The sequence below is a fragment of the Heteronotia binoei genome, chromosome 6 (genome assembly GCF_032191835.1).
Source record: "Heteronotia binoei isolate CCM8104 ecotype False Entrance Well chromosome 6, APGP_CSIRO_Hbin_v1, whole genome shotgun sequence".
NCBI lineage: Eukaryota > Metazoa > Chordata > Lepidosauria > Squamata > Gekkonidae > Heteronotia > Heteronotia binoei.
The window spans coordinates 75,919,579-75,945,140 of record NC_083228.1 but is presented as its reverse complement, the minus strand read 5'-3'; the positions used below and the strand labels follow the sequence as shown (position 1 = coordinate 75,945,140).

Genomic DNA, 25,562 nt, shown 5'->3' with positions numbered 1-25,562 from the left:
TGCCAGTCCTCTACAATAGTGCTGAGGACCTATGTGGCTAGGAGATCTGTCACTGGAAGCAGCAGCACTCTGCACCATCCTCACGTTCTTCTCACTTGGCAGCACTAAGTGGCAGGTGATAAGGCTCGTGAGCAAGCAGACGGGCACAGGGGAAAGGAGGCGGGCATGGAGAGCAGCAGTGGGCTCCCCACAGGGTCTCAGCAGATACCCCACCTCAGGGTATGCTGATGCTGGCCCTGTCTGTACCCAAAGAGAACTCATATTCTATACACATCTACCAGTTCTACCATATACTAAAGATTGAGGGCAGAACATTTCCTGAAATGGGAAATTTTACAGAAAAACTTCCAGCGCTTTATATTTCAAACATAAATTTTCATTTCTAAAGAGTCACTGTTTCGGCAAATTAACACTAGAATTTTGTGGCCATTGCAAATAAAGCAGGCTTCACAGTTTCTCAGTGCCATTCATTCCTAAACAGACTTATACAATTCTAAGCCCTTTTATTTCAAAGAACTGAAACTCTGCTTAGAATGGCAGTGCCAAAGTTGTAAATATTTTTCAAGCACTGATTCCTAAGAATTCTGTGGAAGTGTACATGCATGTTTTATTGATTTTGGGGGGAGATCACAAATACAAATAATAATCCAAAAACATGAAATTAAAAATTCACCAGATTGGCTATGCAAGTCAAACAGAACCCAGCCTAAGATTCTTATTTATATAAAATCACCAATTAGATGTAGAACTAACACGTAATCAAAGTTATATAGTGACTATGAAATTTGGGTAGCCCAGTGACCTCCATAGTAGAGACTGCAATTCTGCTCAAATAGATGAGTGGAAAACCACGGCAAATCCACAGGATATCATGAATAGTTCTAAAGGTCTGCTAAAATTAGTGCGTCAACAGTTTTCAATGTTCTCAGGAGAGGGGATTCTTAAACAATATAAGGAGAGTACATGCTATATTGTCTTTACATTTTTACAGGTCTTACTGCAATAAAATAATTTCCACACAAAACCTGGGATTTGTTTGAATGTTACATTTAAATCACACTTGACTTTTTTCTTAAACAAGTATTTTGCTGACCTCTGAATTGCTATTGGGACATAAGCTTAATATAAGGTACTTTTAAAATCTGTTTATTAATTATAACTCAAAATAAACAACCTAAATCAGATCATGCTCTACTCAGGGCACTAGATAATTCATTGGAAAATTTTCTGGTTAGATTTTTTTCCAGTTCTAATTTTTCCAGATTTCCCCCTACATCACCTGCATGTGAAAACTGCCTAGTGAAATGCCGCACTGTCCTAAGCACAAGCAAGAACAATCCTACTGCAGCAGCAATAATCTAAAACTAGAATAAATCTTCCCCTCTGGAGACTCACAGGAGTTTCTTTGCTGTTATCAGTCTCTCTGCATTAAAAAGACCACATGAGCACCCGCTGCTGATTACCTGGCAAATGGCCACCTCATTTTCATCCAAGCTCTCTCTCAAATGCTGTAGCTCAGTTTCCCGTTCTCGCAGCTTCTCCTCAAGTTCATGAACAAGAAGAGCTTCGTCAGCACCACTGTGCACAGGTGAGCGTCCACCGCATGACCCACTGTCAGAGGAAGGGTGCCCACGGCCACTCAGAGAGCCGGTGCTCTTGCTTGATGATGACCGGCCACTGTCTGAGTTTGAAGGACCAGTAAGGCCCCGTGAAATGCTACTGCCATGACTGTCAAGGTTTATGTGGCCCATAGAGATGTTGACTGGCTCCATTTGTTGGCTGCAACCAGTGCTGTACGTGGGCAGGCTTGAGAGAGAGTTGTGTCCCGAGTCAGACATGGTTCCTGAATGAGAGCTTGTGCGGCAGCTCAGGGAGTTGTGTTTCTCAGTACTCCCTGTGGAGGAGCCACCAAAGAACTGAGCTAGGCTAGCTTGGCTCTCAGAGAGAACTGAGGTACCAGGACGCAGCGCCAAGTGCCCCTGCACAGAGAGATTGCGGTTCTTGGGCATGACAGGCTTGAAGGCAGTTGGGCGGATTAATGTCTTCTCCATGTTCTGAAAAATAACACAAGGGGCACAGGGTTGCAAGATCAGGCATTATTGCTTAAAGGTTAAAGCAAAGGTATGAAGCTCTCATTCCATCTTTGATATACTTTAGGCAGATGCATTCTCTAAATTTCACAGATGAGGAAATGGAAGCTTTAAAAATCTTCAGTACAAGGGGTTTAGTTACCAACACTATAATTGATTTAGGAAGAACTACATGCCTCCAATAAGTAGTTGCATCTCTCAAAGACAAAATTCTGAAGGAGCTAGCCAAAGGGGGCTACTGCAGCAGGCCTTTGTTTTGGCTGGTGGGCAGTGGAGCATAATGTATTTCAACAGCCCAGCATCCTGCTCTATCAAGCTACCACTTCTTACCTTCTCAAGTTTCCCCGAGACAGGCACCAGCTTGGGGGGAGGTCCACGGATGGTGCCAACCTGGGGTTTGTCATCCTGAAGGTCCTCGGTGTCACTGCAGGGGCTTATAGGAGATACAGCTTCAGCCCAGTCCTCTTCACTACCATAAGCACAGTTGACTTTCTTGGCAGGGAGTCCATGGCACAAGGGCTCTTGGGAACCAGCACCTCCTGGCAGACGGAAGGGGCCAAACTCTGTGGTGGCCTTGTGGCAAGGCCTGCCTGAGATGAGGCTACTGACGCTGCCCATTGCTGCAGGAGGCGAGCAGGCACCTGTCTGGAGCTGGGCAGTCCCTTCCGAGGCAGACTCAATGGAGATGGGCAGGGTCTGCACTATGGCCATGATGTCCACGGAGAAGGCTTTGCACGTGGCCTGAAAGAGAGAAGAAATGGCTACTAAGAATGGGAGCAGGAGAGCTAAAGGTAGCTCACAGGCTTTGTGTTTGGACTAAGTTCTGTCACTGTTTAATGGCTCAGTGTGGTTTCATGTGGTTACTGGTATGGACTGGGAGTGCAGGTGAGATAAATGGCTTTAAAAAACAGAACGCTTCAATGCTCAATTATTCAAAGAAAGAGAAGAAAAATTAATATTTTGCTCTGTCTGGGCTAAAAAAGAGTCAGCAAATAATCAGTCATGCACCTCTCTACCCTAGTACATTTTCCAATCTCTCCCTTCTTCAAAAGAGCTCAGAGAGGTGTACATGGGACTCCTGTCCTCTTTTTATCATCACTGGTATCCTGAGTCAGGCTGAGAAAGAGTTAACTGTCACAAATTCACCCAGTGGGCTTCATGGGAGAGATCTGAAGTAAGTCTCCCAGATCCTAATCCAGCACTAACTGCTAGGCACCATAGCCTTTCAGGGCCACACTTGCTGTCTACATTGTGAATCATGATCCATGTGCTCACATCATATAAGCTAAGGACATCCAGAGAGCTAGCAAAGTAGAATGTTGCAATGGAATTGGGGAGATGTGAGTTCAAATCCTCGCTCTGACATAAAGCTCATTAGCTGGCTTTAGGCAACCCGGTTTACCACACAAAGTCATTGAGAGAACAACACTGGAAGGAGAAGAACCACATATGCCACGCTGAGCTCCTAGGAAGGGGAAAGCGGGCCTAAAACAAAATATGTAAATAAGCTGAGGCACAGAACAGGATCTCTTCCACAAATAATCTGTTTATGGAGCTGCCTTCTCCAAAAAGTCCAGATTTGTATGGGTTCTTCTCACAGATTTCCAGAGAACACAAAATCTAACTCTTTCACAAGGCTTTCCCCCCTCTACAATAGAGCTTCTGCATTTTAAGTGATTGCTTATAGAATCACTCTTGGAAATTATGCTTTATTCTTACTACTTAGTTTTACTATTTTGCTGGAAGTTGCTTCAAGCCTTGGAAAGACAGGATGCAAATGTTTAAAATAAATACATAAATGCCAGGTAGTTGTTGAACTGAAAGATAAAACAATGCTAACCATGACTAAAACCAAGGGCCACCTGTTTGCTCATTCAATTTCATACATTAGTATGGTATGGTGATAATATTACTGTCACATTATTTCTAGATAACGTCTTTTAATTTACAGATGAAAACTGTGACACCAAAATGACAATAATATTTCGTTCTCCAGGTACTGAAATATACGTACAAGCACTTAACTCAATAAACCTTTTTAGTTCTACTCACTTAACCAACGCTACCTGCTCAGCCATGATTTTCAAGATTGTTTCTGTAGCACTATGAGCTAGAAACTGGCTTCATTATTTTAAATATAATTAGAATATGAAAGATTGATATTTTTAAAAGCCCTTTCTGAGGCCCTCAGCTTGGTAGTGAGCAGCATAGTCAAAACCTACCCAGAGATTTAACTCACCTCTGTGTCTATTAGACAGTATGCCTGCACACACACACACACTCATTAACTCACTCACTCTTCCTTTTAAAATAATATTCCCTGTAGAGACCTATGTTGGGGCCCTCCTGTGGCAAAGGAGAAGTGGAACACCAACTCAGCAGGGTCTGACTGGATCCAAATACAACTGATTGCACAAGCAGCCTCCAATTGAAGGTCTAGCTCCCAGAGTTGGCCTCTCTCTCTGAAGACAGCAGACACCTGGCCTAGGACGCACAATGCTGACTGCTGTGGGAGGGGGCGGGGACAGACCATACAAAGAAACCCATCAGGTTTCAACTCCATGTTCTCCCAGGCTACAGGTCAGGGGAAAGGTCTGTTAAAGCTGTTAAATGAAAGAAACACTCAAAGACAGCTAACAGGAGAAAATCAGCCTCCAAAGCAAAGAAGGATAAGTAGAAAAAAGAGCACTTGTGCTTCAGACTAAATTACTGCATAAAGCGAACGTAAATCATAGAAGCACTCTATTCTAAATAGTCTATATTCGCAGTGCAGAATTTCCAAACACAGGCGAGAATGATGGAAGCCAGTATTATAATTCGGACAGAAGTCTGCAAGAGGGTAGCAGTTAGCATTGCTCCAAGGAAAGACTACAAGGAACATCCCTGACTAAAAACTAAAGAGGTAAAGGCTTGAGAAGGAAAAAAACCATGAAAGGGAGAGCAAAATAGTGGTGTTTTGTTTTTGTTCCCCCCCCATAAGAGAAAAAGGGAAACATTTGGGGTGGGGGGGTTGAAATAACAACCAATGGAATGTTTTCTTTTTAAAAATGCCTTTAAGATTAAAAAAAATTCTTTTAGCTGCCCCTCAGTACTCAAATGCTTTCTAATAATTATGCAAGTCAATCAACAATACTGAGTAATCACAATTCTGGTTAGGCTTCCCAATCCCCAGGTCCCAGAGGGGGATCCCCCGGTTTTACAGGCTTCCCCCCCTCCCCCAGGCAGCTGGCCCGCGGGGAAGCCCCGCCCCCACAGCTATCATGCACCTCCATGAACAATTCCCATAGGAAATTATGGGAAATTGATCCGCGGGTATCGGGGGCTCTGGGGGGGCTGTTTTTTGAGACAGAGGCACCAAATTTTCAGTATAGCATCTAGTGCCTCTCCCCAAAATACCCACCAAGTTTCAAAAAGATTGGACCAAGGGGTCCAATTCTATGAGCCCCCAAAGAAGGTGCCCCTATCCTTCATTATTTCCTATGGAAGGAAGGCATTTAAAAAGGTGTGCAGTCCCTTTACACCATCACCAGTGGTCTGACCTAGCCTCAGATCGCAAAGCATGGAGGCACATCATCCACCAGGCTGTCTCTTCCTTTGAGAACGCACGCATAGCTGGTCTTGAGGACAAAAGGAGATTGAGGAAGAATCGCACTGCTACAGCACCAACCCCAAATCAGACTTTTCCCTGCAACCACTGTGGCCGGATCTGCCTGTCCCGCATTGGTCTTGTCAGCCACCAGCGAGCCTGCAGCAGACGTGGACTACTGCACCCTTCTTAAATCTTCGTTCGCGAAGTCAAGCCAAGAGAGAGAGAGAGAGAGAGAGTCCCTTTAAATGTGATGGCCAGAATTCTCTTAGAGTTCAATTATGCTTGTCACACCCTTGTTCCTGGCTCCACCCCCAAAGTCTCCTGGCTCCACCCCCAAAGTCCCCAGATATTTCTTGAATTGGACTTGGCAACCCTAATTCTGGTATATACATACACAGTTCTCAAATTATCTCACTTGCTTCAGATTCCTCTATGTTCAATAGAAATTGAAAGAAACCACTCCACATTTGGAAATATGCACACCAAATCAAACAAATGAAAGATAAAGGAATTTGTTCCAATAAACAAAACAACAAATGAAAGAATAAAGGAACTTGTTCCAATGCATGCAGTTTTCCTAAATTGAATTTATACGAAATCAATATGAAAGTTTAGAATCAGATTAGGCTAAGAGTGTCCAACTGGCCCAAGGTCAGCCTACAAGCTTCAATTTGAACCTGGATCTCCCAAATTCTAGGCCTACACTCCAATCACTACACTACACTATTTGTAATTATTTAAGTAAAAATACTTTTGTTTGTTAATTAAAATACTTTTAAATTTCATTAATATAACAAACAGCGCCACTGTGAAATAAACTAAATGCATTTAACTAATACACTAAATGCATTTAACTTCTTAAAATAATAAAAATGAGATCTGATAAAATAAGCATTATTTGGATTCCCAGTCCTCCACCCCAACCCAACCTCAAAAAAAACCCATACCACCCTTCCACAACTTCAAAATTTCAAGTTATAACCTCTTTGGTAGCGCTTTTACATTACACCAGAAACTGGAATCTACTTTTCCATACTCTATCCTACAGTCCGATGCAATTGTTAGTCCACCAGAATCAGGAAAGGTGGGAAGAAAAAACACAACTAGCCTCACTAGACAGCCCACAAAGGCAGAGGGCCTGTAAGCATTACAGCAGTGGCACAGCAAAGCAATTTCCACATACGACTTCAATATCCAGTGGGTAGGAAATGTTCCAAAAGTTAGTAAAATGGAAGGGAAGGCAGACAGACAATGGAGCACCAACTGCTTCCAATGCGAACAAATCACCTTTGGAATTAATCTCATGGACTTTATTTCAGAAGAAGTGTAATAAGCCACTTGCAATTGCCCGACAAGCGCTCTGCCTCCCTCACAACACTCTTCCCATAGCTGGAAAGTGCTTTTTCCTTGGCCAGCAAACAGTGAGGATAGCCCTTAGAAAAGGAAAATAAATTATTCACCTGGGAAAGGCTGCTGGGCTAATTTATTTTCCTTTTCTAAGGGCTATCCTCACTGTTTGCTGAGAGCACTGCCGAACAGTTAGTGGGACAATGAGGGAACATAAGAATAGCAAGATATAATGATAACAAATATCTATTTCATGACCAACTGTAAAGCTCAGTGCAGACTTTATTATATCCATAATGAGGAATTCAGTTTAATAAAGAAATTTATTTTTTTTTAAAAATCCATAATAAGGAATTCAGGCTCAGTGAGGAGTGTTAGATAGGCAACCCCAAGTTCTTATTGGCACTCTGCCGCAGTTCTCACTGGATGGGCTTGGGCCAGTCACTCGCTCTTAGTATAACGCAGGGTTATTGTAAGGATAAAAGTGAAGAAAGGACAACAATGTATGCCATTCCAAGCTCATGGGAGGAATGGTAGGACAAAAATATAATAAACCATGTTCTGTTGCTCCTGCAATGTAGAATCTCTTTCATATTTTGGCTTCATCTTTCTATCGGCAGCTGAAGTCTGTAACTCAACACACCACTCTGCAGACAATTCAACTAATGCTGCATGGAGAGAAACCACTAGCCTGTCTTTTATACACAATGCTTTTGTTAATCCTTCCCAGCATAGCATTTGCCTCTTCTGCAAGAGCATCAAACTGTTTATTCATGTTCAGTTTAGCAGGCACTCTAACCCTTTCAAGAGCCACCTACATGGAACAAAAAATGTGGAGGGTGGCGGGGGGGGGGGGGGGGAGAGAGCACTGAAGGATTCCAGGTGGTTATTTCTCTGCCATACCACCAACAGAGAAGAGGAATAGAAAGAGGGAGGCCAAGGAAGCAGCACCTCCCCACCCTTGCTGACTCTGCTCCCCCCTCCCTTCAGTGCTGTCCACAGAGCAGATTTTCTTTTTTATAACCTGCCCTCTGTGCTGTGCTTTAAATAGAAAGTGCCTGTGTCTCCCGCTCCTGCCAGCAGTTCAGGATCACCGAGTGGAACTAACTCACATTTATTCCAACCCCAGGCACCAGAGCAGCCCCAGCTCATCTCCCATCTTAGGCAGTGCAGGACACCATACAAACAGCAAATACAGCAGAGAAGAAAACACCCAGATTTGCAACGAGAACAAAGCAAGGAAGGGAAAAAAACCTGACTTCATACCATGGGTCTTGTTTCCTTTTCTTTCCTGTCCATGACTAGTTGCCCCCCTCACCATTCAATGAGAGAGGGATCCCCCTCAATACTCTATAGAGTAAAGCACCCTTCATTTCACAAGGCCTCAAAATGAGAGAGAGGTCCCTGCTCTAAAACTTATATGTGGTCAAAGAGAATAAACCCCAGGTTTGGATTCCAAGTTACAATATTCAGACACATTATTGATATTGGAGGGAGGGGGGATGGAAATGTCATATGGGTTAATGTGAAAAAAGAAAAAATTAAGAAATAGATAAGTTTTGTAACCATATGCTACCAATAAATTGTTTAAAACCCACAATATTCAGACACATACATAAATCAGAAATGCATAGATCCAAAAGGGAGGGGGCACCACTCCCAATCCAATACAGCAACACAAATTAAGCTGTTGGAGGCAGGAGAGGGAAGATGCCCTCTCAGCAAAACCCTGTAATGCTTGAAATCCACTTCACAAAAGGAATGCATGCTGGACACACATGAGCAAAACAAAATACAACACAAGTTACCACAAGTGCTACTACTTGACAATGGATACTGACTGGGATGTAAAGACTCCAGGATCTCCATTCCTTTTGTATCTGATGTAGGAAGCTTTGACACTCAAAATCTTAAACCTTGAAAATCTTACTGGTCTCTAACATGCTACTGGACTGAAATCTAGCTCTACTTGATAACGGAAAATCTACACAACACATGGCTATATCACTATTAATTCATCACAAGACACCACCAAAAAGCAATGAGAAGAGACTGCAACACTACAGCCAGAGATGGGGACTGATTTTCTTTTTTTTTTTGCTTCTGCTGCAGAAGAACATCATTTGTGAACGTGAGGGATGAGATTCTGCCTGGAAGGGGTGGAAAGGATATTGAGGACACATCTGCCCTCCAAAGCTCACTGAAGCTGCCTGTCCTTTTGCAGACTGTCTTGAGGGACAATAATCACATGTTAGCATTCTCCCCTGGAGTCTTCCCAATTCTTCTCAAGGTAGAATTACAGTTTTCATGGAGCAGAAATGTCTTGCTGAAAGAGACTTGAGGAGGAGGAGAGAACTTCTTCATCTAATAGGTTCAGAAAGGCAAAAGTTGTGTTTAAAAGAACGTGAGGTGCAAAGAGTAGAGTTAAGTTTTTAGTGAATCCACCAAAAGATAATTTCTGTTGCATCCCCTCTGGCCAGATTTTCATACGGACTGAGTATATCTGGAAACAGATGACAGCATTTAAAAGCTCCACCCTAATTATACTTTGGCCCATATGTCCCAGTCGAAGTCCTAATACCACCGTGAGCTGACTTCTTCTTAAGGCATCTCAGGTAAGAGTTCATGGAGATAATAAGACCACAGGAGCAATAGTGTAAACCAATGAGAGCCAACTGCCTAAGCCCACTGTAATCAATTTGCTTAAAGTGAAGAAACTGCATAGGACTGCACTGTAAAGCACAGCAAACCTTCCCGGGCAGCAAAGGTCACTTCCAACATTCTCCTCACTCAAGAATCCTTCCTGACAGCCTCTCTTCCCACCACCTGAAAAAGACATATTGCTGCATCATGGATTTATAACTTGGAGCCAAACTCCCAGTTCATTGTGTATGTGTGTGTGTGTGCATGCATGTGCATACATGTGCACTCATACATTTTTAATTTGCTCACTTTGTATATTTGCATGTTGTGGTATTGAGACTGGGGCTTTCAGAAAATTTGGACGTTTTGGCGAGAGTCATTAATTGGAAATATCAGGGGTTAAACACAGGACTTACTGTTTACAAAACTTGTACACTACCACTAAGTCATGTTGTCACCCCAGTGGTTTCAGCAAAATTTATTCCGAGCTACACAGTGCTTAGTATTGCAGTCTTAAATTGGCAACCACCCTTGGGAATAAACCCAAGTGAATTCAGAGGAATTGTGCTGCTTTTATTGTATTTACATAGCACCATCAATCTGCATGGTACTTTATAGAGCAAAAGAAGACAGGCCTTACAAACTAAGATTTGCCATAAGAGTAGAGAGAGAGGTGGACATAAACAGTGGAAGAATGTGTTCATTCCAGATACATACGCTTAGGCTCAGTTTCAGTACAAAAGGGAATCATGCCAAAGGTATTACAGAAATAGTGGAATTTGAAAGAAGTGAGAGGGGTGTTCTGGGAAGCAGTTATACACATAAGGTGCAGCACGGAGGAAGGTGCCCAAGCCAGAAACTAAGGCACAGATCTCAGATTTTTTTTTCCTAATAAGGGTTACTCAACACCTTTAAGCCATTATATTGTAGCTCCCAGGCATAACCTCTTCCCAGTTGTAGCCAAATAGGTTTATGTTTGGGCGAGAAATGAAGAACAAGCCTGTGTTAAAGGGCTGTGGAACAGCAGAAGTGAGGGTATTATTAGTGATTGCCAATGATACAATATAAGGATGAGGTCTGCATCTTGGGAATACAAACTATTTTCAACATGTCTCTCATCTTATGGAACAGGCTCCTTGCAGATGTGAGAGGGAAACTGTTCTTAGAAGTTTTCAGGAGGCACCGTGAGTCCATTTCATTGGCTAGGGCTTTTAATAGGATTCATCTGCAAGCATCTTCTGAGGGAGAGGAGTTAATGGGATACAATGTAGTGCAGGGGTGCAAATAAAATTAAAAAACCATATCCATTTCGACCAATAAGGTGCAAGAACTATGCAGGTCATTCTGTCTATCTTCAGTTTGATGACTACCCTGCAAAGAATACTAAAAAGAGAGAATGCACAGAATGCCCATTGGCTAGGGCTTTTAATAGGATTCATCTGCAAGCATCTTCTGAGGGAGAGGAGTGTGCACTGTGGTCTGTAGCCACCCTGAAGCAAAAATGGGGGCGTCTGTTTGTGGTAGTGGTCACAAACAGATCAATTTGAGGGAATCCTCAATTCCTGAAAAACTGGACTGAGATAATGGTCTGTGATTGACCACTCCTGGGTTAAGGTTACATCTCTTGAAGGAAGAGCGTGTTTGGTGTAGTGGTTAAGTGCGTGGACTCTTATCTGGGAGAACTGTGTTTGATTCCCCACTCCTCCACTTGCTGCTGCTGGAATGGCCTTGGGTCAGCCATAGCTCTCATCTCCTTGAAAGAGCAGCTGCTGTGAGAGCTCTCTCAGCCCCACCCCACCTCACAAGATGTCTGTTGCAGGGGAAGGAGATAAAAGAGACTGTAAGCCACTCTGAGACTCTGATTCAGAGAGAAGGGTGGGGTATAAATCTGCAGTCTTCTTCTCCTCTTCTTAGAATATCTGCTAAGGTGCTGTGTTCATCTGCAATGTGTATGGCTATTAGATGCAACCCATGCCTTATCACTCAGTACCAGATGCAAGATGCCTCTGTGTGTAAACTGATGGATCCCATGTCCCCTTGCTTGTTTATATAAAATTTGATTGTCATGTTGTCCATAGCCAGGAGTACTCACCAACACTGAAAAAATTATGTAAAAGAAGTAAGAGTGTTTCTTCAGCTTCAAACTCCCAATGGATTGATTTGCAGTTTTGATTTAGCTTCCAAAAATAGGCTTTTAGCCATATGAACACCACAAAACACTCTCCAACCCATTAAGGAAGCATCCATAAAGACCTATATTTCATGTGACTGGGTTCCCAGCAAGATTCCCTTAAGTAGATGTGGAAACTTAGTCCACCAGTTATCAGTTCTAAGAATAGATCTAGGAATCAAAAGCCTTTTCCATTTGTGAGTCTAAAACCAGGTGGAACTCCCACAAGAATCAAATTTGGAGCGGACTCCTGAAGAGCCATGCATGAGAGGTTACTGTTGTAGTGGATGCCATTTATCTAGCAATTTCTGGATGATGCAGGTATCATTCATAATTGTAGACCAGAACTCAAAAAATGTGGACAACCTGTCCAGAAAGAAGGTCTTGCACACTAATCAGGGCACCCTAGAAACCCTATGTTGCTGGTCCCTGGGGGAATGGGAGGATTGATTATTTCTATTCTACCTCCTACCCTGAGACTGCTGACAGTAAGAAGGTCTAAAGGACTGTTGAGAGGATGGTGGAGCCTAGTATTTATACTCTGAGTACTGGAATGGCCTAGAACATTGAACCTTCAAGAATGTCTGGGCCAACACCTCTGCTTAAACTGCTGGTTAGTATTGGGAGTGATCCCCAACAACTTTGCTGTGATTTTATGCTTCCGGATGTGATCTAAGACTTCATCTGTTTGGTCCCTACCCTCAAAAGGGAGATCTTCAAATTTGGCCCTGGTGTCAGGTGGGAGAGCTGAGGATCTCAGCCAGGAAAACCCCTGAAGCCATTGCTCTACTGTGGCAGTCTGCCATATGTCAAACTGCGTTCAGTTGCTGCATTCTTAGCTTTTAGCCCTCTAGCATCAGAACCTTAGACAAAGATTTCTTGTCATCTGAGATTAAGTCCACCAATTGTGACATCCTATCCCACAGGAGCATTTGATATTGGTCCATTATGGCTGTAAAATTTGAAATCCGCAGTCCCATTGCCCTTGAGTAACTCTTCAAGCCTCAGAAGTCAAGTCTACGGCCTTCTTTGTCCATTGGTGCAGTGAGCCTCAAATTGTTCTCCATCTGGAAGGACTTTGGCTCTTTGGAAATTAAAGTGGTGCACAAATCTCACTTTGTATAAAGTTTTCAAGCTTCCTTGTGGAGGAGGCTGCACTGAAAGCTGGTTTGGACCAAGAATTCATAGCAATATTTTGTATCCATTGCAGTAGTGTTAAAGCAACTGATCCGGATTCTGGGTTGTATAGAACCTTCATTATTGGGTCCGAAGTCTGGAGCTCTTTAAAGAGGTATTCCAGATTTAAGGCTTTAGCTATACAAATAATTTGTTTGACATAGAGCTTTAAATTTTCCATTGGTGACAGAGCTGAAGGTTCACTAACTGTGTTGTCTGGTGAGGGTATCAATGCATCCTCTGATTCAGGTTCTGAGCACCCAACCATGCCCTCCTCTGAGTCAGAAAAGTGTGAAGCTGTGTTGATGCTAGAGTGTTGGGTGCCAGCCGTTTGCTTCTTGCTATTGCCCTTAGAAGACTGAGAGGCTGGATACCATGGAAGGGTTGAAAATTGCTGTTGCTGCTCCCATGAGCCTCATTGTGTGCTGAACATCATTGGAAAGGGGAATCAGAAGGTATTTTGTAGCAGACCTTGGTTGGAGGCTCCATCACTTTGTCATTCATGCTGCACTGGGAGTTGTGTCGGTGGGATTTCAAAAACTTCTTGGTTTGATAATCTTGGTGACTGGCAATATTGCCCTCAAGACAATAGTGTTCTTAGTCTCATGGAGAGGTCAATGTTGATCAGTATTGGTTACAATTGATGGCGCGATAGCATTCAGAGAATTCAAAGAAGAGGAGCAATAACGGCCAGGTGGGACTCCGGCGGGAGAGTGAAGCTTGATGTTGGGGCAACAGGGATTGTCAGTACCAAGGCAAAGTCTAAGTGAGGGTGAATGGCAAGGCACAGTGCATGTTTTGGCCCTTTCTTCAATTTTTTAAATCCAGTAGCACCAAGGCTCATAAAGTTGTGGCTGATTTTTCCATCAGTGACAGCATTGAAGAAGTCAGTACTGAGCCTATTGACAAGGCTCTTGTTCTTTTCTCAAAGGCTGGCGATTTATCTGAAATCAGTTTTGGAGGCTCCAAAGTTTTCTCCCTTAAGTCTGTCTTAAGTCTAGCCACTCTCCCTACTCTAGCCTTTGGCATGACACAGCAACAGGCCAAGAATAAGGCTATATTGTGCCCAAACATAAAAGGAATGATTTGTGCTCATCATTCTGAGCCATCTTGGGTCTGCCATCTTAAAAGGTGCTATCCTATCCTTTGCCAAAGAAAGGACAAAGAATTGTGAGATGTTTACAGAGTTCACTAATGTTCACTCTCTCCTTACAACAGAAAGAAGAGAACTGAGGGGGGAGTGCTTGCCCCTCACCCATCACTTGATCCTTTGGGCGGGAAAGGCTGCACTGAAGACTGAGGGGAGGGGGAACACTCTTGGGCTCTAAAAACTTCTTTATAAAGCTTGCTAACTCTCCATGGCTGGCCTGTGAAAGCGCAGTCCTGTGGGACTGCACAGAAGCCACAAAGACAAACCACAGTTAGCATGGCCAATAGGGAGTGTTAAGAAGAACATCTGCATTGTCACCCTCCACTTTTGCCAGTACTCTGGGGATCAATGGGAAGGAGGGAATATGTTCACTTGTGGAGAAAGCGAGATATAAATCCAAAGTAAGTAAATAAATAATACATGAGGCTTCCTGGCAAAGAGAGAAGAAAGGCATCACCTTGGGAGCAGGGGTCATTATTCTCCTCTCAAAACACAGAACAAGGACATTTCTTGTTGGTATGAACTGGAAAAGAACATGGCAGGGTGTCTCCAAAATATGAAGATAGTGGTGATGAATGCCCAGTTGATGTAACATCCAAGTCCCACAATGACATGTTGATTCAGAGTGTCTGCAACAATGGTCATGGTGATGGTCTGCCCCTCCTTATCAGTGGGGGCAGAATGTGATGATTGTTGGATCAAAGCAGTTTCAACAATAAGAAAGGAACTAGATGAAGGATGGGTAGAAAGGAAAGGGCACTCCTGTTTGTAATCAGTAAAGATTCTCCATTTTTCAAGAAGTGGGAGAAATGAGGGAAGACTCATTCCAGGAATCCTTGAGAGTTTCCTGGAGATGATGAACCAGTGAATCAGATACCTCAGGGTGGCCAATGGAGTCCAGGACTCCTAGGATCAGTTTAATTTGTTTTTCCATCTCAATCTTTGGGTCAGCGGCTGTACACAAGAGCTGTTCAACATAAAACCTGCCTTCCTTGAAGGGTGAAATTTAGAAGTGATCAGGAAGGTCCTGCCCTGGAGAGGAACCTGAGGCCAGATCAGGGCCACTGTCAGAATCAAGATCCAGCAATTCTGAAACACAGCTGAAGGTTCCACTGTAGTGGGAACCTTGGGATCATGAGCCCTACCATATTAGTCGCCAGATCAAGTTTTGTGAGGGGATCTCCAATATGCAGAAAGAAGCTTCCAACATAGACAGTGGTACCCTCAGGACTGATGGCATATTGATGGAGATCTACAAGGAGACTGATAATGTCAGATTCAGCAGAAGGAACAGTGAGGTATGGGTGAACAGTAAGACTGGGAGGAACGGGAGTAGTGTGCACAGACAGATCAAAATCAGTGGCAGCTGTAGGGCTGCGTGAGGTACCTGTCCCAGTGAACCAGGGCCAACACATGGGAGTAGGTCAGGTAGCCGGCTGCCTAGGGCACTACCAAGCCTACAGGGGTGCTACCAGGCACCCCCTCCCTGCCACTCTTGCCTTCTCAGGTCTGCGCAGAGTGGCGTGTCAGCATGTGCTCTCTTCCAACGGGAAGGTAGGCTCCGAGGTGAGCATATGCCACCTCACTGCTCTCGCCTTCCCAGGTCTGGCAGGGGCAGGGCCTGGGGCACCAGGAACTTTGGTGCTGGCCTTGCAATAAACATGATGGGAAATAAGATTACCCAATTACAGAAAGCTAATTGACAAGGCCCTGGATGGGGCATCCTTGTAAAAGGGTCTCAGGACTGAGCAAACCCCCATGCCTCCTCAACAGAGTCCTCCAGCTGGCCCTCAGACAGCAAGCCCTTCAAATCACAAGATACTGTAAGGGTCCCCTTGGTTGGCTAAGAGGCCTGTCACAATCATTGACAAAGACTATGTGATAGAAATATTTAAAATGAATATATAAGGCAACTTGATCTGTTAGCAACAAGGGATTTGTTTCCTTAATTTGAAAGAGGATCAGAGAAATGTGGTCTTATGCTGCAAAACTGGAGCTGACACCGGGGGGGGGGGGGGAGTTCTCTCAGTGTGTAAAGAACAGACAACAATCTGTTCTTTGTTGATCCTTTCCAGCATTATTGAAGGATGCAGAATCACCCTACAATTAATTCAGCTGCAACTCACAAGCTTTAACAAAGTGTTGGGATTAGCAAGTATGCAACACTTCAGTAATTATAGAGTTAACTTTGTTGTTATTGTGAGTCAACAGGAAGTCACATGTGTTTACTCTAACCTATCTGTTTGCTAGAGAGAAAGCCCGCAAAAGTTTGCAGGAGGTTGTAGTTAAATGACCAGTAATTGAGGGCTGTGATTGGAAATCAATGTATTGCCTATTCTGCATTTTATGGCAGCTCTTCCTGCCTTTGTCTAAGTTTGGAGAAGAGAGGCCATTCCTAGCTTTGTACTCAGGATGTAAAGATGTAGGAGTTAGTGTCTGTTATTTTACTCCCAGTTTAGAAGAAGAAGATGATATTGGATTTATATTCCGCCCTCCACTCCGAAGAGTCTCAGAGCGGCTCACAATCTCCTTTACCTTCCTCCCCCACAACAGACACCCTGTGAGGTGGGTGGGGCTGGAGAGGGCTCTCACAGCAGCTGCCCTTTCAAGGACAACCTCTGCCAGAGCTATGGCTGACCCAAGGCCATGCTAGCAGGTGCAAGTGGAGGAGTGGGGAATCAAACCCGGTTCTCCCAGATAAGAGTCCGCACACTTAACCACTACACCAAACTGGCTCTCAAACTGGTTTACCCTTCCCTTGTAGTTTTAAGTAAAGCAATCATATTCTTTTAAACGCACAAATGATCGCTGCATATTCTCTGCTATGCTACTTGCTTCTAACTCTGCTAAATGGTATTTTTCTCTAAGAATACCCAATAGGTTATGGGCCCAGTGTTAAGGGCTCCAGTTGTGGGCAACAGTTGTTTTTTAAGGGCTGCCAGTTGGGCACCCAGAAGCAGAGATTTTAGAATACCATATGTGTGTGTGATTGCTTAAGTGCAGGCAAGAGTCTCAGTCTTTTTTTTCATATACCCGAAGAACACCTTCTCTGTCCCAGAGTTTGCCTTGCTGCATGCAGGTAAAACGAGGAGGTGGGATGCATTCTTTTGTTTTTTTGTGTTTTTTTGCGGAGAAGAAAGTGCCAGTGCCTTTGCTTCTAAGATGGAACAAAGGGGCAACGCTTCTAATCCTGCTGTGAACCTGCAATCGTTTGGTGACCAGAGTGGAACAATGTCGACGCTAGCGACATCCATGCATCATGTCGGTAACATGCATTTAAATCTCCCAATTCTCTCAAATGCAAATTTTGTTTGGTGGGACGCTCGTTTGAAAGCAATGCTTAAGTCCCAAGGAGCCTTGGATGTGCTCACGAAGAATCCCCCTATAAATCAAGCAGAAAAGGAAAAGTTTGATAAAATGGATGGTTTGGGAATCTCTTTGATCTTGGGAAGCATTAACAAAGAGGAGAGCAGAATCTTCCAACATACAACAGCTAAGGCCATGTATGATTACCTCAGTCAGAAATACCAGTCAAAATCAGAGACCAATAGCCTCTTCCTCCTCCAGAGTTTATTAAATATGAAGATGAGAGGAGAGAAAGTGAATGACTTTTTAAGCAAAGTAATGAGTACAGTTTCTGAACTGAAAACTATAGGAGACCCAGTCTCAGATAAAATTGTTATTGCTTTGGTCCTCAATGCACTTCCTAGCTCATATGCTAATGAAGTTGCTGTGCTAAAGGCACAGAAAGAGCTGACCTTAGAATATACAATTTCCTTTTTGGAGCAGAACAGACGGGAAATGTGTCAAACCCCTCATAAGCAGGAAGCGCAATCTGTGCTTAAAGTTAATGCTGGATTTCAAAAGGGAAGTGCAAAGAAAGATATTAAGTGCTTTTTATGTGCCAAGTATGGACATTATGAGAAAATATGTTCATCTAGACGTGTAGAGCATGAAGGAGATCATGCTACACGTGCTCCCACTGAAGGAATCTCCTCTAGAGGGCGTGGGAGAGGAAATGCTAAACCCAATGCAAAGAACAAAAACCTTGTGTGCTGTATCTCAGGAAGCTGAGGCTTACAGCCTAGCAAAGCATTTGCTCTTACAGTTACTGAAGAGAAATCTGATACCCATATATTTGCTGTGAATGATCACAACTCTAATGAGGGTGGCCTGTGGCTTTTAGACTCAGGCAGTTTTTCCCATATAGCAAATTCCTTGGACTATTTTGTTGATTTGAACAAACAGAACAGACCTAAGCTACACCAAGTAAATGGTCAACTTCTAACTTGTACTACTTGTACTACTTGTAAACTGGACCCATGCCCTTCCTGGCTTATTAAATCTTGCCAGGGTGACCTTAGATATCCTATATGGGATATCATAAATAGATCCCTGATGGAAGGGCATTTTCCAACGCCGCTCAAAGAGGCCGTGGTCCGCCCCCTCTTAAAGAAACCATCTTTAGATCCGGCCCAATTGGCACACTATCGGCCGGTTTCAAATTTGCCTTTTCTGAGCAAACTTATTGAGAGGGCAGTGGCGATGCAGCTACAGACCTTCCTGGAGGATGCTTCCATCCTTGACCCATTTCAGTCCGGCTTTCGCCCGGGACATGGGACGGAGACGGTGCTGGTCGCCCTAGTGGATGACCTTCAACGGCATCTGGATCGGGGCGGCTCGGCGGTGCTGATGTTGTTAGACCTGTCGGCTGCGTTCGACACGTTCGACCAACGGCTACTGAAGGGTCGCCTCGCCGACGCGGGGATTCAGGGGTTGGCCTTACAGTGGCTTTCCTCTTTCCTTGACGGTCGGGGACAAAGGGTCGCAGTTGGGGGGGAGCTGTCCCAGAGGTGCACACTTGATTGTGGTGTACCACAAGGGGCGGTTCTCTCCCCGATGTTATTTAACATCTACATGCGGCCTCTTGCCCAGATTGCCCGAAGGTACGGGCTAGGGTGTCATCAGTATGCTGATGACACCCAGCTCTATCTACTGATGGACGGCCAGCCGACCTACGCCCCGGAAAATCTAGATCGGGCATTGCATGCCGTGGCTGAGTGGCTCAGACTGAGCGGGCTGAAGCTTAACCCTGCGAAGACAGAGGTCCTTTGCTTGGGTTGCCGCGGCCCAGGAGGGGGAATCCCCCTACCAGCCTTTGACGGCGCGCCGCTGATAGCGGCGGACAAGGTCAGGAGCTTGGGGGTGTTATTGGAGCCTTCCTTAAAGATGGAGGCTCAGATAGCAGCCGCTGCCAAGTCCGCGTTTTTCACCTTACGCGGGCAAGGCAGTTGGCCCCCTTCCTGGAGCGCGACGACCTAGCAACAGTGATCCATGCTACGGTCACCTCGAGGTTGGACTACTGTAATGCCCTCTACATGGGGCTGCCCCTGTCCCGAACTCGGAAATTGCAGCTGGTGCAGAATGCCGCGGCCCGGCTGTTATTGGGCCTCCCAAAGTGGGAGCACATTCAGCCGGGTCTTCGGACTCTGCACTGGCTTCCAGTGATATACCGAGTTCGGTACAAGGTGCTGGTTATCACCTTTAAAGCCCTATATGGCTTGGGACCTGTCTACCTGAAGGACCGTCTCTCCCCGCATGTTCCCCAGAGAGTACTGAGGTCGGGATCACAAAACTTCCTTACTGTCCCTGGGCCGAAAGAAGCCTGCTTGAAATCCACAAGAGAAAGAGCCTTCTCTGTTATGGCCCCTACATGGTGGAATCAGCTACCGGAAGAGGTGAGGGCCCTGCGGGACCTTGTTCAGTTCCACAGGGCCTGTAAAACAACCCTCTTCCGGTTAGCCTACACCTAGCTTGAGAATTTTAATGCGACCTGCCAGATCTCTGTATATATTGGAATATTTATTAATTTTTATGGTTTTATCTGTTTTATCTGTTTTAAAGTTATTCCCTTACATGTTTAAATATTGTTTAATTTATGTTGGATCTAATGTTGGAAGCCGCCCTGAGCCACTTGTGGGAAGGGCGGGATATAAATTCTAAATAAATAAAAATAAATAAATAAAAATAAAAGTTGAAGGATGTGGCACTGCTGTGTTGAAAGTTTTAACTGTGAACAATGAGATTGAGGAACTTACTTTGAATAACTGTGTATTTTGCCCTGAAGCCTCACGTTGCCTTTTGTCCACAAAACGCATAATTCAAAAGGGTTTTGAAATCAGTCTTAAGAAGAAAGGTGGCAAAATTGTGTTTGATGGGGAAACTGAATTAATACTTGAAGAAATTGATGGTTATCATTACCTTAGAAATGTTGGAGATACTGATGGGGCAGTATGCCATAAAAGGTCACCCACATGTAATCCCAAGAACTGTCTTTATGCTTGGCATGTCAAACTAGGTCATAGACATGTGCAGAGTGTGCAGAAGTTACTGAAACACTGTGATATCAATGCTGTTGATTGTGGTGTGATGAAAAATGGTTGTGAGACATATCTGAAAGCAAAGAGAACAGCTCCCAGATATAAAAGTCAGCCTCCTGAACAAAATGTACAATTTCTGGAGATAGTGCACTCCGATCTTGTGGGGCCAAATAAAGATTCGGCCAGAGGGTCCAAATATTTTGCAACATTTATGGAAGCAAAAAGCAGATATGTCTATGTATATCTACTCAAAAGCAAAGATCAAGTCTTTGAGAAGTTTAAATGTTATGTTGCTGCTGTGAAAAACAAATCTGGTAAATTTCCTGAAGTACTATTCACGGACAATGGTACTGAATATAGCAGCAGGGAGTTCCAAAGATTCTTGGAACAAGAGGGAATTGAACATAAGACTACAATTCCTTACTCACCCCAACAGAATGGGAACGCTGAACATTTAAACAGACCATTCAAGGAATGGTACAAGCTATGCTGATGCAGTCTGGACTTTCAGAAATTTTCTGGGCTGATGCAGTCAAGTATATCTACATAATAAAATCCCATCTAAAGTGACAGGAAAATGCCCTTTCCAAATGTGGTTCAATAGAATGCCTGGACTGAAGCATATAAAGCCTTCAGATCTAAAGCCTTTGCATTCGTACCTAAGGAAAGAAGGGGCAAATTTGACCCAAGGGCAGACCTTGGTATCCTTGTGGGATACGCACTTGGTGGCAAAGGGTATAGAATCCTGAACCCTGAAACTTATGAAGTGAAAGAAACCAATGTGGAACATGTTGATGAAAGCAGCATGTTGCAAACTTCTGAACAAGCTAAGTCCACAGTGACACCTGATAAGGAAACTACTGCAATCTCTTTCTTTGATTTGGGCACTTGGAACACTGCAGGGACCACCTGTGACCCGGCAGGCCCATCTCCAAAGGAGAGTTCTCGCTCAGAAGGGGAACCAGGAGAGCCTATGCCAAGTGAGCCAGAATCTACCATTGTGAGACAATCAGCAAGAAGCAACAAAGGAGTACCACCACCTACACTTGGAATTTGTGCAAGTCTACAACCTGTGAAGGAAATGCCAAAGGAACTGGTTATCAAATATACCACTCTCAGAACTCTACTAAGTATAGTAGCATCAAAGGAGATGCATGTTCAACACCTTGATATTGGGACAACAGATCTCAATGAGGAACAAGTGAAAGCACTGAATGAAAAGTTAACTGCATTACTGCAAAAGCAAGGGTTCCAACCTGGAAAAATAGAACTCAACCTGTTCAAGAAACTGAAAGATGGACAGTACCAATAAGTGCTAACATCAATGGGTGGACTGTTGTTGTGTTGCCAAAGTGAATCTGAAGTACAAGAAATTGTTGATGAACTTAACAAAGAAGAACTGATTGAAATGGAATTCTGTGCTACAGAGAAGATGATCGCGGACATACTTACAAAACTGCTCGCCGAGGAGAAGTTTGAACCTCTTCGTGAAAGACTAAATTTACGTGACTTCAGTGTTTTAACTTGAGAAGGTGTGTTGGGATTAGCAAGTATGCAACACTTCAGAAATTACAGAGTTAACCTTGTTGTTATTGTGAGTCAACGGGAAGTCACATGTGTTTACTCTAACCTATCTGTTAGCTAGAGAGAAAGCCCACGAAAATCTGTAGGAGGTCATAGTTAAATGACCAGTAATTGAGTGCTGTGATTGGAAATCAATGTAATGCCTATTCTGCATTTTATGGCAGCTCTTCCTGCCTTTGTCTAAGTTTGGAGAAGAGAGGCCATTCCTAGCTTTGTACTTAGGATGTAAAGATGTAGGAGTAAGCATCTGTTATTCTACTCTCAGTTTAGTCTTCCCTTGTAGTTTTAAGTAAAGCAATCATATTCTTTTAAACACACAAATGATCTCTGCGTATTCTCTGCTGTGCTACTTGCTTCTAACTCTGCTAAATAGTATTTTTCTCTAAGAATACCCAATACAAAGGCATATGCAGATGAAGTCTTCATACTGATAAAATATGGTAACTGTGAACAGCGTCATTCTTTGACAAATGTTACTGAACACATATTTTTACAGCTGAACTTTAATAATAACATACAAACTGAAAACTTCAACTCACTGGTTTCCTCCAAAAAATTATAAGAATTCTGTTCTCAGGCTGAAATGGCTTTAATGTCTACAAGCTAGGGCTTATATTCACTGTGGATCAAAGCAGTAGCTCTTTGACTCAGGACATATTTTAAGTATGCCCAGGACCACAGTTGACAGGGAGCATCAGGGGGTGATACCCCCTATAGAATCTGCAGTGCCCCACCCAATCTTCCCTTTCACTGAATTCTATAGGGGGCGCCACCACCCACAGTGCCCCTATTGGCTAAGGTCCTGAGTGTGCCCCACAACGGTTTTTCCCTTTGAAGGAGTAATAGTTGCAATTGGGCTATCACAAGATACTAAGACTGGAAGCATCACTGGCATGAATCTGGGCAATTATTATTTATCATATCATGCTGTCTGTTTGCTGCACCACCAAAATCCTCAGGCATTCACAATGTGATGTTAGTATGTGGTAATGAATCCAGCACTCCTGTGTATTTGTATCTTACAGGGTTTTCTAACAAGATGTATTAATTGATTTAACAATCAGTGGTTTCAGAATCACAAGGAAACATAACAAAAATATGACTGTCTAGGAATCATGCCAATGACGCTATCCCTCAGTAAGCTTATGGCCAATCAGCATACAAGTAAGGTGCAGGCAGCATCAAAAACTACCATGACTTAAGAAATGTGCACAGCTACAGAAAAGAAGTCTGTCCTAGGCTCCATCGCAGGGACACAGCAACATCATTCTGGAGAAAAGGACCACTTTTCTATGCCCCTCCCACATGGGTTAGCTAGCCCCTTCCAGGAAACTATGTCCCTTTCCACTACCACCCTTGCTGCTCCTTTTCATCCAGGATAGGCATCTGCTTGGAAACCGGATCTTTGTTTCCAAGCTGGCTCCTGCTGCTTTAGGCCCTGTTTGATGTCAGGATCCTCTTGTCTGTAACATAATCAACATCTCCCAGCAACCGTCAGGCTAAGGGATTATGGGACAGAAATAATCCACCAGCAGTAACAACAGCAGAAGCTGAAGACAGAAACAAAAGCTCCTGTTTTCATGTAAATGTTGGCCTGAACCAATGAGCCTGAGACTCCAGGGAGGTCCAGAATTTGACCTCACAGCTGGGCAACTCTCAGACAACAGCTCAAGAAAGCTGCAGACTTCACTACTGGAGTAACCTCTGTGATCCAAGATAAGCAGAGTGTAGCAAGCAGGTCAGTTCATCACTGGGAGAGAAGGTGTAACAAAAATCAGTGGGAAACTATTTCAAATAATTATAGGACTGAAGTTTATATATTATGGTTAGGTCACAAAAGTACCACTAAAAGGGATTTGCTGGCTTTGGATTGATGGTTTTTATATTACCGTAAGGTCTCAAAACACTGCTTAAAACTGCATGGAATCTCATAACCCCAAAATTTAGCTGGCTTGTGTCTTAAGTTTTAAAAGTTTTAAAGGTTTTCTAAAGGTTGGGGATAAAGGGTAAGAGAGAACAGAAAGTTATAGTTACAAATATCTTAGTCTGCATGTAATATACTTTCTCAGAATACAAGTCTGCATCTAATATACTTTCATAGAATACATATATTGTCACCTATTATTATCTTAACTTTAGATCATCAACATTTTAATAAACTCATAATATGTCTTCTTGTTGAAGTAACTTAACATTTCCAGCAAAGGCAGTCTTATAATAAGAAAGTACAGGAGAAAGGAAATATAAGTTCACACCAAAGAATCTTAAGAGTCTTGAGTATCTAGCCAACTATGTCGTTTCAACCAATATTTTCTTGCTTCTTCTTTAGATTTCCCAGCCAACATTGGGATAAGTAGTCCAGCTCAGCCATTTCCAAAATTTTCCCCATCAGGTCCATTCTCATGGGGATCTCCTGCAGTTTCCATCTCTGTGCCAGAAGGATCCTAGCCGCTGTGTTAATATGTGTCAACAAATGTCTCATCTCTTTGGAGTAATCTTCAGGGTATATATTCAATAAAAACAGTTGTGGTTTAAATTGGATCTGTGTCTTCAGAATTTTCTGTAATAGTTCGTGAACCATTTTCCAAGTTCTTCACCACCTCACATGTCCACCACATATGATAGAAAGATCCCACATATTTAGTGCGTTTCCAACTTTTGTTAGACATGTTAGTATACATCTTACACAATTTCTGTAGAGTTATGTACCATCTATAAAACATCTTATACAGATTTTCTTTAAAGGTTACTGACTTAGTTTAATATTGAATTTCCACAATCTCTCCTATTCTTTTAACCTGATATTATGTCCCAAGTTTTTCGCCCACTGGACCATACAATCTTTTACTACCTCATCTTGCATCTTTATCTGTAATAGGTATGCATATAGCTTAGAAATTGGTTTTTTTGAGGACCTAAGAAGATTTTATCAAATGGATATTGCTCTGTGTTAAAGTCTGTTGTCTTATCTTTGGCATACCTAGATTCAACTTGCATTTCAACCACCAACTCATTTTAATGTCCATGTTTTCCACCTCTTCTCTGGTTTTCAATTGGTTATCGTTTTTCAATAGGTCATCATATCTATAACTCTGGTTGTGTTTCAAAAGATTTGGAGGAGTGAATGCTTCCACTGGAGATACCCATCTTGGAATTTTCTGGTAAATTCTCGGTTTTAACCACAGCCATGTGTGATACAAAGATTTTCGAAACCAGTGGTTCTTAAAATATGAATGTCCTTCTAATCTTTGATACCATAAATACGCATGTCCGCCTAAATTGAGATTGTGTCCTCTAGCAATAACCGTCTCTTATCATTCAATAGTACCCAGTCTCTTACCCATAAGAGCACAGAAGCTTTATAGTACAGTTGCCAACCTGGGAGGCCCATACCTGCTCTCAATTTAGAGTCTTACAGTATCTTTAGTTTGAT

The 25,562-nt window shown here is 43.2% G+C and overlaps 1 protein-coding gene across 4 annotated transcripts in view; it reads right to left on the bottom strand.

Annotated features, from left to right (window-relative positions):
* Window positions 1-25,562, bottom strand: part of LZTS2 (leucine zipper tumor suppressor 2) — a 98,509-nt gene that overhangs the window by 6,263 nt on the left and 66,684 nt on the right. For all 4 annotated transcript variants that reach the window (XM_060241787.1, XM_060241784.1, XM_060241786.1 and 1 more), the window contains 2 exons: window positions 2,421-2,831; window positions 1,464-2,054 (listed from right to left, as the gene is read on the bottom strand). In XM_060241787.1, the coding sequence (XP_060097770.1) occupies window positions 1,464-2,054; window positions 2,421-2,801 (972 nt within the window). In that variant the 5' untranslated portion in view covers window positions 2,802-2,831. The remainder of the gene's footprint in view (window positions 1-1,463; window positions 2,055-2,420; window positions 2,832-25,562) is intronic.